This window comes from Phasianus colchicus, chromosome 13 (genome assembly GCF_987193195.1).
Source record: "Phasianus colchicus chromosome 13, bPhaCol1.hap1.1, whole genome shotgun sequence".
Classification (NCBI taxonomy): domain Eukaryota; kingdom Metazoa; phylum Chordata; class Aves; order Galliformes; family Phasianidae; genus Phasianus; species Phasianus colchicus.
In genome coordinates, this window is record NC_143448.1 from 1,637,694 (window position 1) to 1,652,948 (window position 15,255).

Below are 15,255 nucleotides of genomic sequence, written 5' to 3' on the forward strand. Positions count from 1 at the left end.
GTTTGTTAGGGTCTGTTGACTCCTGCTCAGATCAGCCTCCACAGGGTGAAGCTGGCTCCTGTGCAGGCAGTGCTCTGCGCACCCAGCCTCAGCCACCTCCTCTGTGCTACTGCTCTAGTCCAGCAAAGTGTATCTGTATGTCTTTGCACAGTTTCCCAGTGCTTGCTTTTGTGCCCTGCTTACTGAAGTTTTCTGTAGTCTGAGCTGCCTGTTGCATTTACAGATTTTCAGTGTTTTTGTTTTATTATTTTTTTCTAAATGTCTGTTTGGAATTGTTACCGAAAGCAGCGTTCTTAGGAGGGTGCTCTCATGTGTCTTGTGAAGCTCCTGTGCTTGGCTGTAAGCTCCATGTGAGCTTGGGCTTTTGAGATCAGCCCTGTGCGATGCAACCTCTTTGTGTCTATGCCTTGCAGCCGCCGTTTCCTCTACATAGTCAATCTGGATGCACCAAACGAGGGCCATCGAAAGATCTCCCGGCAGAGCAAGTGGGACATTGGGGCAGTGCAGTGGAACCCACACGACAGCTACGCGTACTATTTTGCAGCTTCGGTGAGTTCACTCATTGTAAAAGCAGTAGAGCTCATACCGTTCCCCAGTTTTTTATGGGTGGAATTCTGCACACTTGGAAGGCAGTGTGGAGCTGATGTTGGCATGCCTCTGCAAGTCTCATAGCAAGACGAAGGCCTAATTCTGATTTACTGCTAGTGAGGTGAGGGACTTGGCTTGCTGGTTCTCAGTGATCGGTCAGTAAGTGTTGAATCTAGTTTTTCTTCCTTGTGTTTTATAAAGCACCTTACCAGATAAATCAGGCATCCAAATAGTCCTCTTCTGGAAGGAAGGAAGGAAGGAAGGGGGAGGGGTTGTTCTGTTTCTAACCTCCATTCTGTTATGAGATTTGTGCACTTATTGAATTTCTTGCTCTGTGCTGTTTTGTTTTCACCTCCCTGCCTTCCTGGTGGGCTGTGGTGCACCAGGCAGTCTGTAAATAGCACAAGTCAATACTGGCTCAACACTGTAACTATCTGGGCTTGTAAGGCAGGGACCGAGTCAGCAACGGCTTTTTGTTAAACACGTGGGGAAGTAAATCAGCTGGTGTGAAGAAGCACTGATGCAAGCCATGTTTAAACGGTGCTCATTTAATGGCCATCTGAGGCCTGAGTGCAGCTCTGATCTCTGTCTGTGGTGCTATGTAGCTTGTTCACACAGCATGCTCAGCTGCCAGCAGCAACCTTTGCTGCAGTACTGGAGCTGATGGCTACTGGCTGGATGCAGCCTATTGTCATGGTGAGATGTTAGCTGAGTTGCTTCTGCTTTTATAGATGAGTCCTGAAATAAGTAAGTGCGGAGGTTTTTTCTATTATATTGTGAAAACTCAGTTGAAGATGATTTTTGTTCCTTCTCTTTCTGGGACTAGCTATTGAAATTAAAGATGGTCTTTAAAGTGAACCGGTGTTGCAAGTTAGCAGCCTTTATTGCTTTGCCCTCTGACATTCCCTGGTCCCCAGTCTCTTTCTCCTCCCAGCTCTGGTATATATGACTGACATCTTTCAGGTGCCTTCAGCAGCTGTCATCTTCTAAGTGGAGGACTAACAAACCTTGCCAGATGGTGTCCTTTGTTACCACTTCTGAATATGGCATATGAAAAGCAAAACCAAATAAGGAATGCTTTGTGCAGGTTGTGAGTAAAGCAGGAAAGCTTCTTTTCAAACACCCTGTCAGAGCAATATTCAGTGATTGGTTATGTCCAGTCTGAGTAGGACCTTCCTGCAAATGGGAGCAGTTGCACGTCAGATACCAAATCCCTGAGACAACATCAGACAGCTTTCTCATCATCAGGATCACTTCCTTAACCATCTTGCACTTAGCTGGCTTTTTGATTCTGATGTAGTCCGGACTTGTCCCAGGACTAGAATTTAGCCTGCCTTGTTTAAAAGTGAAAGGTGTCAGGTCTGTGTCCCAGGTTTGGAGGCAGTGTGGATGTGTTTATGTTAGGCTGTACTTACAGGGGTAAAGTTATATTGGGAAGGCTAACTTAGCTTGGATTCAGCTCTGTGCTGCTTCTGGCCTTCAGTCCTGTGCTGAGGCTGTCATATGGAGCCAGCTCAGGTGTAACATGTGCTGTACCTCTGCATCACTGTGGGTGGAAAGGGAGTGCAAAAGGCTTCCCTCCTGCTTGAAGAAAGCTACATTCTGTTTGCAGTATGGTTAATTGGAAGTGGTGCAGTCAGAGGGGAAACCTATCCTTGTGCTTGGGTGAGGTTTCTCATTCTTTGACTTACTTCCAGAAGAACTGAACCAGGTCCTGTTGCTGTGCTTGGCTCTGTCTGCCCTCTGGCTCATTTTTAGGGACTGCTGAGCCATTGTTTCAGAAATACTATTGTTTTCCATTCTAGATCTTTGTTACTCCTTTTGTGTGGTCATAAGTGCTTGAACAGGAGGGTGATTAAATTGTTGGAAGTATATGCTGATTCTTAATCACGAGAAGCACTTTTTTGAAAGCACTTTTATAAAAGTGCTGCTGGTGGAAGGAGCTGTCATCCTGCCATGCCTGGTGCTACAGGCAGTACTTTCTACATGAGGCATTCCACTGAGAGCCTGTGAAACTTCTGGACATGCTTATCTTGTAGCATCAGCTCTGGAGTCCTGGACAAATTCCATTGAAATTCACTCTACCCATTTCAGTCCTCCTTTCAGTGAGAAACATGCAAGCAGTTTTCCTTGCCCCAAGCTCTTCTGGAGCCCTGCTGTGAGCTATTAGAGAAATGCAGTTATATTATTGCTGAGCTGGGAGGAGACCTCCCATTTCAGGGAAGGCTGGAGTGTTTTATCTGTCTGCTAGTTCAAACTCTTAAGAAACAGCTTTGGGGTAGGAAAAAAAAGCCACAGAATGTAAGAATTGTCTGTTCTGTATTATCTTTATCTCTGTCTGCCTGTGCACTTGGAAATGAGGGACTAACACAGATGAAATTTTAAAGTCCTGTTTTTTGGTTCTGTGTGGAGTCAGGAGTTGGACTCAGTGGTCCTTATGGGTCCTTTCCAACTGAGGATAGTCTGTTTTGGCTTTTGTTTGTGAATTTCCAGTCACGGCTCAAAACCCACTGTGCTTGGTACTGTGTATGCACCCAGAAAGGCAATTTCTGTCCCAAAAAGGTGAGAGCTGGCCTGGGCTGAAGTGAATTTTGAGTAGGGCAGAATATAAACTTAAAGTACAATGGCTAGTTTCAAGTAATGGTGTGGCTGTGTTTGGGGGAGGATTTATTCCTGAAATGAGTGAAGAAACCCTAAATAATGCTGTCATTGATTCATTTGGCTTGCTCCTGTGGTTTATAGTTAGTGATAAGCACTTACATCTTTTGGTTTTTCCTGAACTGGCAAAATGAAAGTACCCTTGAGGAGGTGACCCTGAAACCATTAGACTGTGCTGTTCTCATTTGGCAGTGGCCCTGATTATTGCAGAAGGGAATCGAGGGAGAGCTGAGGAGGACCAGTGGTGATCCATCATCCCCCTTGCTGAAAACTGGTTGTGAACATGAGCAGGCTGCCAGGCTGTTTCTGCAGAGAAAATGTGCCTGCCTGTTGCCTGCAGTTACAGCTTGTTGTTAAGAAATGAAAGTTCTGAGAACACCGGTTTATGGGATTGTTTTGCAATGTGATTTTTCTCCTATTCTTGTTTATCTCCAATTTTAAGTGGATATAATTAGAGTGTATGCTTTTGAGGGGCCTTGCAGCCTGTATGTTCATCTTTTTCTGCTTTTGGTCAAGCGAGGGCTTTGTTATTCACAGTGGGACTGATTGCTAGCAGGATATTCAAAGGGAAGGGAACCTGATCAAGGCATGTGGATTCCTGTCCTGCCTTGTTTGCTGGCACAGTCTCACTTCTTCCTTTGTATTTCAGAGCAACCAGCGAGTTGACCTGTATAAGTGGAAGGAAGGTAATGGGGAAGTTTGCACATCCTTGCAAGGACACACACGTGTGATCAGGTGAGGAGCAAGTGGTGCTGTGAACTGCTGGGTGGAAAACGGTGGGTTGTTTCATAGCAGATGAATGGTTCAGTCCTGGCTCTGCTCTGGCTCTACTCTGAGCTTCTTTTTATTCACTGTCCCTTCCGCCTCGTCTTACTTTCCCATTTGGAGAAGCTGGCAGATGTGAAGTGGCTCTCCCCAGTATATTAGCTTAGCCTTCGATAGCTCCAGTGTCATTGCCTTAGGCTACTGTCCTTGTAATGAACAACAGTAATCACTGGGGAAACAGTAGCATGCTTATTAAATTGAATCCCAGCCATATTTTTGTGTGGTAGCAGCTGAATTAAAGCAAATAATCCCAAAGATGAAGTTCTCAGTGAGTTAGTGGTGCTTCAGAGATAGAGATCTCTGCCTGTAGTAAGGGTACACTTTAGTAGCATTGTCTTACTCTAGCTCCTGACTTTAGGGTGTAATGGCAGCAAATTGAAAAGGCAGTTGTTTGGGCTCCCTGGAGGCTGTTTGTATCCCAGGTGAGCTGGTGAACCCAATAAGGAGGCATTCCAGAACCAAGGGTCGGTGCCAAGAATGTGTGATAAGCGGGAGTTCACTGAGATGGTGTGCCTTTTCCTGTGGAGGAAAGAGAACACACAGGATAGCTATGAAGTTCAGTGCTAGGACAACGTTTCACTGGAATTTACTTAGAAGCATTTCAGTGCTTCTTGGTATTTACCTAGAGAAATGATTAAGATCTTGCTTTTTACTTGAAATGTTTGAGTAGAAGTCATGGAGTAGCTGTGAATTTGTCAAATAAATGTACTGGAGCTTGCAAGACACAGCTGCTAATGATGCTTTTCTCTGTTGACTTACTATGTCTTTGTATTTGCAGTGACTTGGACTGGTCAGTGTTTGAACCAGACCTGCTGGTCACCAGTTCTGTTGACACATACATCTACATCTGGGACATCAAGTAAGAATCAGGATGCTTCTGCACTTCTGGGAAATCGTTGGGCTCATTTCCGTAATTTGCAGCTTGCACATGCTGAGGGGCATTGCTTTTGGCCATGTTTGCAGGGTCTACATCTACTTCCCATAGTCTCAAAGAACAGCTTCTGTTTCGCTTCTTTAAAGCCAGCTCAGAGTCAATGAAGGGAAACAGATAGGTATGGTTAAGCAACAGGCATTGTGCTGATTGGCAGCAATACCAACTGGCTTCTCTCCCTAACTACTACAGATCTTTCCTTGGAAGCTTTTCCTGAAACCCAGGCATTTTCTTCAACATTTTTTTTCCTTTTAGCTTGATGAATGAGCATCATTTCATGATTCTAAAGTTGTTTTCCTCTAAATGCAGTGACTGTGGCTGACATTCCCTCAGCGGTGGGAGCAGTAGTCAGGAACCTTTTCTTATTTGTGACTTCCCTGGATTCCTGATGCTTTCTTATCATGAGTAACTTCACAGTAATAGATCTGTCCAAACCCACCAGTGTTAAAACCTCACATTCTCTACCTGAGAAACAAGGAGCTGGCACTGGCACTCCTGGATTGCCTTGCTGGCCATGCAGCAGTGCTTTATGACCCCTGGCAAGTCACTTTGTTCCTCTCTGCCTTCCTTGCTCAGTTATAATAGAAGGATAATTACATAACCCCACTGCGCCAGGGTACCCTGAGGCTTGCTTAGCTCCTATGAAGCACTTACATCCTTGGTTAAATGGTGCTTGAGAATGGCGATATATTATTAATGTGTAATTAAAAGACAGAGCGAGACAATAACTGGTAGTTGTGTTTTTTCTGCCATACTATCTTAGTATCAAGCGGGGGGGGGGGTGGAAAAGGTCTGTGACGGCTGTATCGGAAGCCTTGATTTAACTCTATTGTGCCCTTCCAGCAGTTTGTCTTTGCTTGTATCAGTTGTCCAAAAAATGCCTGCTCAGATGATTTCTGACTGGCCTCTACATCCGACGTGTGCTAAATAATGCTTCAGCTTCCTGGGGGCAGTGAGATCCAAGGGCTGCTGGCCTCCAGCAAAGGAACATCCTGATGAAGCAGCTGTCTCTGATGAAGCCCTAGGGAGATAACCCTGCAGGAAGGGTAGCTGAAGTTCCCCGTTTAATTTTTCATGCAAAAAAACTTCTGGATTAGAGAGAGATTCTGAGTGGGAGAGGTGCACTTCATGTCAGAAAACATTCTGCTTTACAGCAGCCTAGCAAGCTGAAGGCAGTTTTCCTTGTTTCCAGTGGTATTTTTCATGGAGGGGCAGGTAACTTCCTGATAAGCAATGTCAGGTGTCGAATTATTGCCTAGATTCATGTCCCAGCTGCTGCATGTTGTCATGGTGCCACACTGGCTTATACCACTGCAGAAATTGATCTGTCTGTGCAGCTGGCTTTATTTCCTATTAATTTTGTTATTGTATCACGGACATGAAGTCTTTGCTCTGAAGTCCCTGCTCCATCTGCCTTGAATCAAGGTGTGCCTCAGAAACACAGCAGTAGCTTTTGCTGAGTTTTTCAGTAGTTCTGTTTGTTCCTTCTAGTCGTTCTGGAAAAGGCTGTTTTATTGCCTCCTACAGCAACACTTAAGTGAGCCCGGTGTTCCCTTTGCCTGCCCCGTAGCAGCATGCCACCCTGTACGTGTGTTTCTCTTCCTTCGTGACCCCTACATCTCTATCCTAGGGCCTAACTGTGCTGCTGTGGTTTTTGGCAATAATGACTGTTGTCCTTCAGTTGGTTACCTCTTTGTTTATTTCATTTAATGTGACGTATCTCAGTTCTAGATTTACCACTTAAGTAAGCATAAGGTGCATTAACTTCCAAGAGGCGACAATAAAATTAGTCCTGGAACAGTGAGGAGCTTTCTGGGGAGGCTGGACTTGCTGGGCTGTGCCATGGACACTCACCTTATCCGTGTTGTATTTCAGGGATACCAGGAAGCCTACAGTCTCGCTCTCTGCAGTGGGTAAGTATGCTGCGTATGTGTCATACAGACATGTTTAATATCCAAGCTCAGTGTTGTGTGCCTCTGCTATTATTTCTCCTTATTCCCATGCTTTGAGGCCAAACAAAGCAGAAGTGCCACCACGTGTGATTGTCCTATGTAGGAGCAGCCTGAGAAACTTCAGTTCGCAGCTCCTGTTAGAGGAGCAGAATGCAAGAAGGGATGTGAAATAAGGGTGACGTGCAGAAATTTCCTTGTGCTGCTGCTTTTTAGGGGTGGGTGAAAGGAGCTTCTCTATTCCTTTGCTGCCTGCCATCCAGCTGGAGTTGTGGGGTTTGTGGCATGGAAACAGAAGGAAAAATGAACTGTGTGGCATGGAAACGGAAGGAAAAATGAACTCATTGGGATTGCTTAAAAACTGGAGTGAAAGACTGATGAAATTAAGCATCCAGAACCTTCAGCAGAGCAGTCAAACAGCACGTGTACCTTCTAAACATGATCAGCTTCTACCCTGCTTAACCACGCTGCTTGTCTTCTCTGTGCTGCTTGTCTGCAATTTCTCCTTTGCCTTTATGTTTGATTGAATTGAGAACCTAAACCATGCTCCAGGCAATGGTATTGAATGCTGCCAGCTGCCCAGCCTGCCCCTGGCCAGGTGCTTCACTGGAGCACGTTCAGTGTGCTGGGAGCTGCAGCGATGACATGAAGATGCTTTCTATGAGCATCTGCTCTGGAAAGGCAGTTGTCATAGCTGTTGGCAGTGCCCAGTCTAGCCACCTGTGATGCTGCCTGCTGGCAAGTGCTGTGTCCATCCTGACCAGCAGCCTGTTGGAGTGGAGTGAGGTATAGATGAGAAGCAAAACTTGTCCTTTTCATGAGTTACTGTCCCTGGTGCTGCAGTAGTCCTCGTAACATGCATCTCGAGTTCTCCTGCGTAGATCTCCTTTGGCTGCACATCTGCAGTGACTCCCCCATCCCTCCCAGCTGGGAAACCTCTTGACCACAGCAGTGCAGAAACCTTTCAGGATTGGCGTGAAGCAGCAAAAATCATACTGAATCAGAGACAGACAGCACTCTATTCTGGTGCCTGGGGTGAGGTTTCAAAGGTCAGCTGAGCAAGCCCAGTACCTAGCTCCCCAGAGAGCCTCCTTCCTCCCATGTCTGGTTTTGTTTAGTGCTAGTCCAGACATTTGTGTACCCTTCAGTGAGTGGATCAGCTCAATCAAGTGGCAGCTTCTTGGCAACTCTTTACCCCTGAACTAGCTTTTTGTCAGACTGACAGGATGAATCTGCTCACCGTGCAGCAGGAGGCAGGTTGTGAAGCAGGTTATGAGATCCATTCAGATTTCTCATTGACCTCACCTTTCTGATGGCTTAAAATATTTGGAAAATGTTGGCAGAAAAAGGGTGAACAATCCACATTGACCAAAGTTTAGTATTGGAAATTTCCAGCCAGCTTCTGATTTTAGGTCCTTGTCTGAGTCTCTCACGATGCCTGGACCATCTCACAGTTTCTTTACCATGTTATGTCTTTGATTTGTGGTGTATTTTGTCAGTTTCTTAGGTTGGCCTTCTGGACCACCCTGTGTGGGTGAGCTACAGTCTTCTCCTACGTCTTTACTTTAATAATAGATGAGTATCACTAATGCCCTGTGTGGCATCTGGTTGTACAATGGGTGCTTGGGAGCCAGGTGAATTCATCTCTGAGAACTGGGAGGTAGTTTGAATGAAAGGAGGTAGTTTGAATGAAAGTGGAAGGATCTGGGAGAGGAGGAATGAATGTGCAGTTTTCATCTGGAAGAAGTTGCTCCATATGAGCTAATGGGCATGAGTATCTTAGTCCAGTGTAGCCCACAGTACAACAAGCATGCAATTGGAACACGCTTGGTTCAGTGTCTTCAGGGCACAAACACAAAGATGAGAAATCAGGAGTTACTCATTTCCATGCCACCCTTCATGCTGGCTTCTGGGATACCTTTCCTCTGAACTGCCTTTCTTGTGCTAGGAGCAGCTCTAATAATGGGTCAGGAGTGTGCTGTGCCACTTTTTAATTGCTCATTTTGACCTGCTTTGTTTGTGCTGCAGCTGGAGCTTCCCAGGTCAAATGGAACAAGAAGAATGCCAACTGCTTAGCAACAAGCCATGATGGGGATGTCCGAATATGGGACAAAAGGGTGAGCTGAGGGTCTCTTGAAGTGTGCAGATTCCCACCTCCCATATGCAGACTTCCCTCTGATAAATACTGGAGAAAAAAATACTGTTTTATCTGCAGTCTCTTGTGGGGTGATTTAAGCATGAGTCTGGAACCCAAGGGACAGAAGAGAACGTGTTGATAACTTCCCTCCCCAGAAATTATCGTAGAATCACAGAATGGTTTGGATTGAAGGGACCTTAAAGCTCATCCAGTTCCAACTTCCTGCTATGGGCAGGTTGCCACCCACCAGATCGAGGCCCAGGATCTTATCCAACTCGGCCTTGAATGCCTTCAGGGATGGAGCATCCACTGCTTCTCTGGGCAGCTTGTGTCAGTGTCTCACTTCATGCTGGGTAAAGAATTTTCCCATAACATCTGACCTAAATCTCCCCTCTTCTAGTTTAGAAACATTCCCTCTAGTCCTATCACTACCTGCCCATGTAAAAAGTTATTTTCCTTCCTGCTTAAAGTTCCTCTTAAGTACTGGAAGGCTGCCATGAAGTCTCCCTGGAACCTTCTCTTTTCCAGACTGAGCAAGACCAGTTTCCTCAACCGTTCTTTGGTAGGAGAGGTGCTCCTTCCCTCTGATCATTAATTATACCCATTTAACACTTTGCTGCTGATTTCAGAGTACTTAGCTGTTTTACTGAACATAAAAGTGTGGTGCAGGGCTGCACTTGGTGACTGTGGAATTTACCTCACCTTTCACAGCCCCTTTCCTTCAGCTATTTAATGAGCTAGTACCTTCCCTTGGCAGGAGGGTGTTCTACCTCTTGCCCTTGTGAAAGTGTTGCTTTTTATGCCAAAGAGCTAGGCCAAATTTCAGAAGTCCTTTGCTGAGAAGGAAAACGTCTCTCCTTCCAGAAACCCAGCACTGCAGTAGAATACTTAGCAGCTCATCTCTCTAAAATCCATGGTCTGGATTGGCATCCTGACAATGAGTACACGCTGGCCACTTCCAGCCAGGACAACTCCGTCAGGGTAAGTATTGCTTCTGGGACTTTTGCCTGGGAGGCATCAGGATGGTGGAGCAGATTTCCTTCTGCTAATGTACTGGGCAGTGCTTGCCATTGGCAAGATCTGGATCCTGGATCCTTATGTCTGTTTTCTGGCAGCCTGTTTGTATTGAACCAAGGGTGTGCTTACAAAGTAGACACAGAGAAATGATTGCAGGATGGCTGCACATGTGCTTGCCATAGTTAACACAGCTGCAGTGATTTGAAACTGAAAACAGCTGCCTCAGCCTGTTGCTTGCCAGCAGTGCCTCCTTCCCAAAGTGTGGAGTTGCCAGCCTCAAGCTGATTTCAGCAACTTGGTGGGAGACATGCTCCAGCCCCTGGGGTTCTCAAACTCATGTAAAATTGGGTTATCAATATGTCTGCAAGCATTGCTATGCAGAGCCTTACTTGGGAGGGGGAATGGTGTGCTTGGTATGTCAGCCAAATGGAATTTATTCACGTTTAGCTAAGCTCTGATGTGAATGCAATTGATGCGTATTCTATCAAAGGAAAAGGTTAGATTCCTCATTACAGAATTAGCAATAGCAACAAGGTGGGCCTGCCTCCAGTCTGGACTGGCACATGGGTTACTTCAGACCTTCAGGGTACCTTGTAGCTCTGAAAGCCCAAGCAGCCTCCCTGTCTCCATGCTCTAATTACTCAAGCTGTGATCACTGTGAACATGACCACAAATCACTTGTTTTTGAAGAGCTGCTGCCAGATGCTGATCACTTGGTATTTGTCCTTTGGGGCCATCTCTGTTGTTAATGAATGAGGTTACTAACGTAATGCTGTGTGCACCCTGGCACATTTCTCACTGTGTTATATCCACGGGCAGCATGGAAAGCTGCAGCTTTAAAAGTAAGGCCAGCTGACTTGTGCCTTTGCTTGATGGTTTTGTTGTCTGTTTTTTTTTTGGTTTTTTTTTGTTTCCTTTTTAAAGTTCTGGGATTACCGTCAGCCTCGGAAATACCTCAATATCCTTCCCTGCCAGGTTCCTGTCTGGAAGGCGAGATACACGGTAAGTGAGAAACACCCACCAGCCCCACTTATGCTGTGAGAGCAAATTCATGAAGGCATGTTAAATAAAGAACTGCTGCAGTGCTTCTCGACACTTCTACTTGATGTTAAATTGATTTTAAAGTCCTTTATGGTGCTTACAAGGCCTAGAAAAGTGATGTCTGCAATGGGGGCATTCAAGAGAAGAAATCACTGGCATTGTGAGATCCCAGTCTTTGGCATCATCCTGTTGGGGATAAAACTCAGGTGTGAGTGATTGGCTCTGGGAGCAGGAGGCTTGGAAAGCAGCTGCTGCTCCCGCTGTCCTATTTTTTTTACTCATGTCCAGCACTGGTACATGTAGAATAGACATTTGTCCTCTCTGAGGGCTTCCTCTGCTCCCCAAATCTCCAGTTGTGGCACACTGGGCTCTTATAGCATGTCAGATCTGAGAAGTAGTGCTTTTTGATAGAGCAAACACACAGCTGTGTGAAGGTAAGGCTCTTCACATTAGTCATACCTGTTCTCTTTGGACATCTGAATATGTCCTGAAGTCAGTACTGTCTCTTGAGGCTTTGGCTCCTTTTGCACATCTCCTCATGGGGCTGTAAGAATGGGTTATAGTGTTCCTCTGAGAGTCATGACTGTGAGTAGCTGGCAGGGCTCAAGCCCTAGGAAAGAATTCTTGCAGTGCTTGGCAAATTGCAGTAAGGATCCCATGTGAAAAGTCGATACTGAAACCACTCCAGCCTCACAATAGCACAAATTTGATAGCACAAAGTTGATAATTGAGGAAGAAGCAGAAAGAAGAAGAAGCAGAAGAAGGCTAACCTTAAGTGAGCTGTGTTGACTCTCTCTAAGCGTGTTACATCTTTTCCCTCTTAAGATGCCAGTTTTACACAGCAGTTGCCTTGTCACTTCTCCTGCTTTAGGCCTGGTTCTGCTTAGTGCTGAGCTCATTTAAAATCAACATGTTCTTATGGATGGTAGTAGGTGAGAATTACAGAGCACGCAAACAGCAGGGGAGTGTACCTCAACCAAAAGGTGTTTCTTTCTCAAGCCTTTCAGCAATGGGCTGGTGACAGTGATGGTTCCGCAGCTCCGACGAGAGAACAGCCTACTTCTCTGGAATGTCTTTGACTTGAACACACCTGTTCATACTTTTGTGGGACATGATGACGTGGTGCTGGAGTTTCAGTGGAGGAAACAGAAAGAAGGTGAGATCAGGGCTGGGCTCAGTGCTTTCTCTCCTGCCCTGCTGCCATCAGCTTTCCATGGCTTCTGGCTGTGATGCTCATGCTGTCACCCTCTGACTCTTACCTTTCCTTGGAGCAGCTCCAGTTTGCTTTCCTGCCCCTGTCTGCTGCTGTTCCTCCCCCCAAGCTACAGCTGTTTTCCACTCATTTTATCGCATTGGCCTCAGAAGCATTGCCCTGTTGTTTCCATGCTAACAAAGCAAATCCAGCGAATGCTGAGTGGGTCAGCGGTGACTCTAATTGCTTCCTCTCCCCTGTGAGTCTATTTTTAAATGTATCTTTCAGAATAAATTGTGCAAACTATTAGATGGGTGTATGAGTGCAGGCACCCTCCCCCTCCTCAGAGCTGCAGGCTAACCAGTTAACCCCTTGCATTGCTGCCAGGATTGCAGCCTCCAGCATGACCACAGAACCAATGTTCCCTCCTTATCCATATGCTGGCAAAGGCAGGAGAGGGAGAGCGTGGGACGGGGAGGCTGCTGACAGAGTTCAATCCTGACTGCATTTTCCAGAGTAGGCAGCTAAATATAGAAAATTCCTCAGCTACCATCGACAGAATGAACATGCCTGGCTTTGATGGTACTGCTCTGCAGTGTAAAAGCACACAGAGCTGGTGGGAGACTCCAGATTGGAGACGTTACTGGCACACAGTTGAGCTGGGAGTTTCATCTCTGCTCTGCATAGCTGTCTGTGAGTGAATGGGAATCCTGCACTGGTTCTCAGGGCTGTTGTGGGACTCCTGCTCTCATTCCCAGGGATATTCAGTACTGTAATCTCTGACCTTGGAGCTTGTGCATCTGCCAGTTACTGGTGGTGAAGTTGACAGACAACTGGACTTGGATTTAGGAGACCCGAATTCTAATCCAATTCTGCTGCCGGTTGCTGGGGCAATTCAATTAAGTCACCTTTTTTCTCTGTTTCTTACTTTTCTTTGAAAAAGAGGTAAGCATATAGAACAATATATGTGAGCAATATAGAACAGGAACTGGAGGTGCAGTCTAAGAAAGCTTGTGTGTGAATGTTCAAGCAGATCTGAACCACAATTGCACTGTCTCAGTTGAATTCATGTATACATACCAAGGCTGGAAGTCATGCTTTTCTCAAGCAACATTAATCATACAAGCATTCCCAGTCCACTTCAGTGCAAAGACAGCCAAGATGCCTCAAGATAGCACAAATCTTCTTGCACAAAATCTGCAGTGCTGTATTTAGACAGCCACTGTGCCTCCACAGACGGGTGTCAAAAGCAGTTGTGCAGCAGCAAATTCCTAAACAGCAGCTGTTTAACAAGGGAAATTTAAACTGTATCACAAGGGCTACAAATGGACATAAATAGCCTGGTACCTTTATCTGCTACTCAGTAGTATGTGTCTAGATGTATTTGGTTACAACGTGAACTTGTCTTGGCATCAGCAGCTCTTTCAGAAGGAAGAGGATGCCTAGAGCCAGCTACTGTAGCGTAGAAATGTTTATAAATGTTTGCATCTTAAAATGTCTTTCAGTTCATCACCTGTTTCAGCTTCGCAGTAACGTAAAAATAAATCAATTTCTCAACTACTTCTCAAATCACTTCCGCATAAATAAACTTTATAGGCAATCTTGTTCATTCCTAGTTTGAAAACCTGTATCACATTCATTATATTTATTTTGTGGCTTTCATCTGTAAATTATACCCTATTTAGAGGCATGGTAATGTGGTCCAGGGGGAGGGGTAAAGGCCCCAGTCAATTCAAAGCAGGATAGGAATCATAGGATTCACGAGTTCTGCTTTTCAGTGTAGTGCCTTATCCACACGACCTCCCTGTCAGCTTGCTTGCTTCTGTTTGCACTTAAAGCAGCACTGTGATATGGTCTCAGTTTTCAGTTGGGTCTATAAGTTTCTGTCATTTTTAGGTTCAAAAGACTACCAGCTGGTTACGTGGTCCCGTGATCAGACTCTGCGGATGTGGCGGATTGACTCTCAGCTGCAGAGGGTATGTAAACACTTCTAAACTCTAGGCAGTTTTCTTACAGGCTGGATTCACCTCCCTTTCCTTACACTCCCAGTCACTCTTCTGGTATCGTCGAGCTGCAGACACAGGGCAACAAGCTGCTACTTCAGTTCCCCCTTCAGCTCCGGTCCAAATGTGATGAGAAACATCCCCAGGGAGGCCTGTCCTGAGATCTCTCTGTGTCTATGCAAAGCCATTTTGTCATGTAGCAGTAAGCATGTAAGGCTTTGGGAAAGGTGGAGATCAGTTACTGCCCGATTGCCTCTGAAGATGCCACCTCTGTGGCTGCCAGACTATTCTTGGCATTCTGGGTATCAGGTAAATGCAGGAATTGCACCCTCGGCTTCATCTCCTGTTTCCATTGACTCTTGGCCTGGTGCAGGCAGGAGGAATTCCAGAGTTCTGCTGTCTGGCAGCAATAACAAAGTGCTAAAGCAAGCTAGGTTAGTTCTGCTGGGCCAGAGCAGAGGGTTCATGCAGGCAGGATGGCCCATATTGCCCTGTTTGTCTCATCTTCAGCTGTGGGTGTCTTGGAAGAGAGTAAGAGTGAAGCAAGTGTGGAGTGTGACATTTCTCTAAATGCCCTCGCATCCTTCTGTAGTTTACAGCTTAGAGGCCTACCAAGCCTGGCATCTTTGTATTTGGTAGTGCTTGGTGGGCTTCACTTCCATAGATTTGTTCAGACTTCATGGACTTCTGTACATCTGTTATTCTAAACATGCTGTGAGCAAGGAGTTTCATGGCTTTTCTGCATGCTGTGTAGGAAAACAGCTCCTTTCATTTGTTAATTTTGCTACCTGATAGTTCTGGTTTTTTTTTCTGATACGTACTTGCTCTTAACATTGAAAATGAAATGAGCAACCAATCTTACACCATCTTGACTGTAGATTTCTGTCGTATAGACCTCTTGGCTGTAGGTCTCA

At 45.7% G+C, this 15,255-nt stretch overlaps 1 protein-coding gene across 4 annotated transcripts in view; it reads left to right on the top strand.

Annotated features, from left to right (window-relative positions):
* The window catches only part of WDR59 (WD repeat domain 59), a 48,757-nt gene that overhangs the window by 5,822 nt on the left and 27,680 nt on the right, over positions 1–15,255 (top strand). For all 4 annotated transcript variants that reach the window (XM_031615411.2, XM_031615409.2, XM_090149715.1 and 1 more), the window contains 9 exons: positions 414–549; positions 3,896–3,981; positions 4,850–4,930; positions 6,878–6,915; positions 8,980–9,068; positions 9,953–10,069; positions 11,030–11,107; positions 12,146–12,302; positions 14,235–14,314. In XM_031615411.2, coding sequence (XP_031471271.2) covers positions 414–549; positions 3,896–3,981; positions 4,850–4,930; positions 6,878–6,915; positions 8,980–9,068; positions 9,953–10,069; positions 11,030–11,107; positions 12,146–12,302; positions 14,235–14,314 — 862 coding nt within the window. The remainder of the gene's footprint in view (positions 1–413; positions 550–3,895; positions 3,982–4,849; positions 4,931–6,877; positions 6,916–8,979; positions 9,069–9,952; positions 10,070–11,029; positions 11,108–12,145; positions 12,303–14,234; positions 14,315–15,255) is intronic.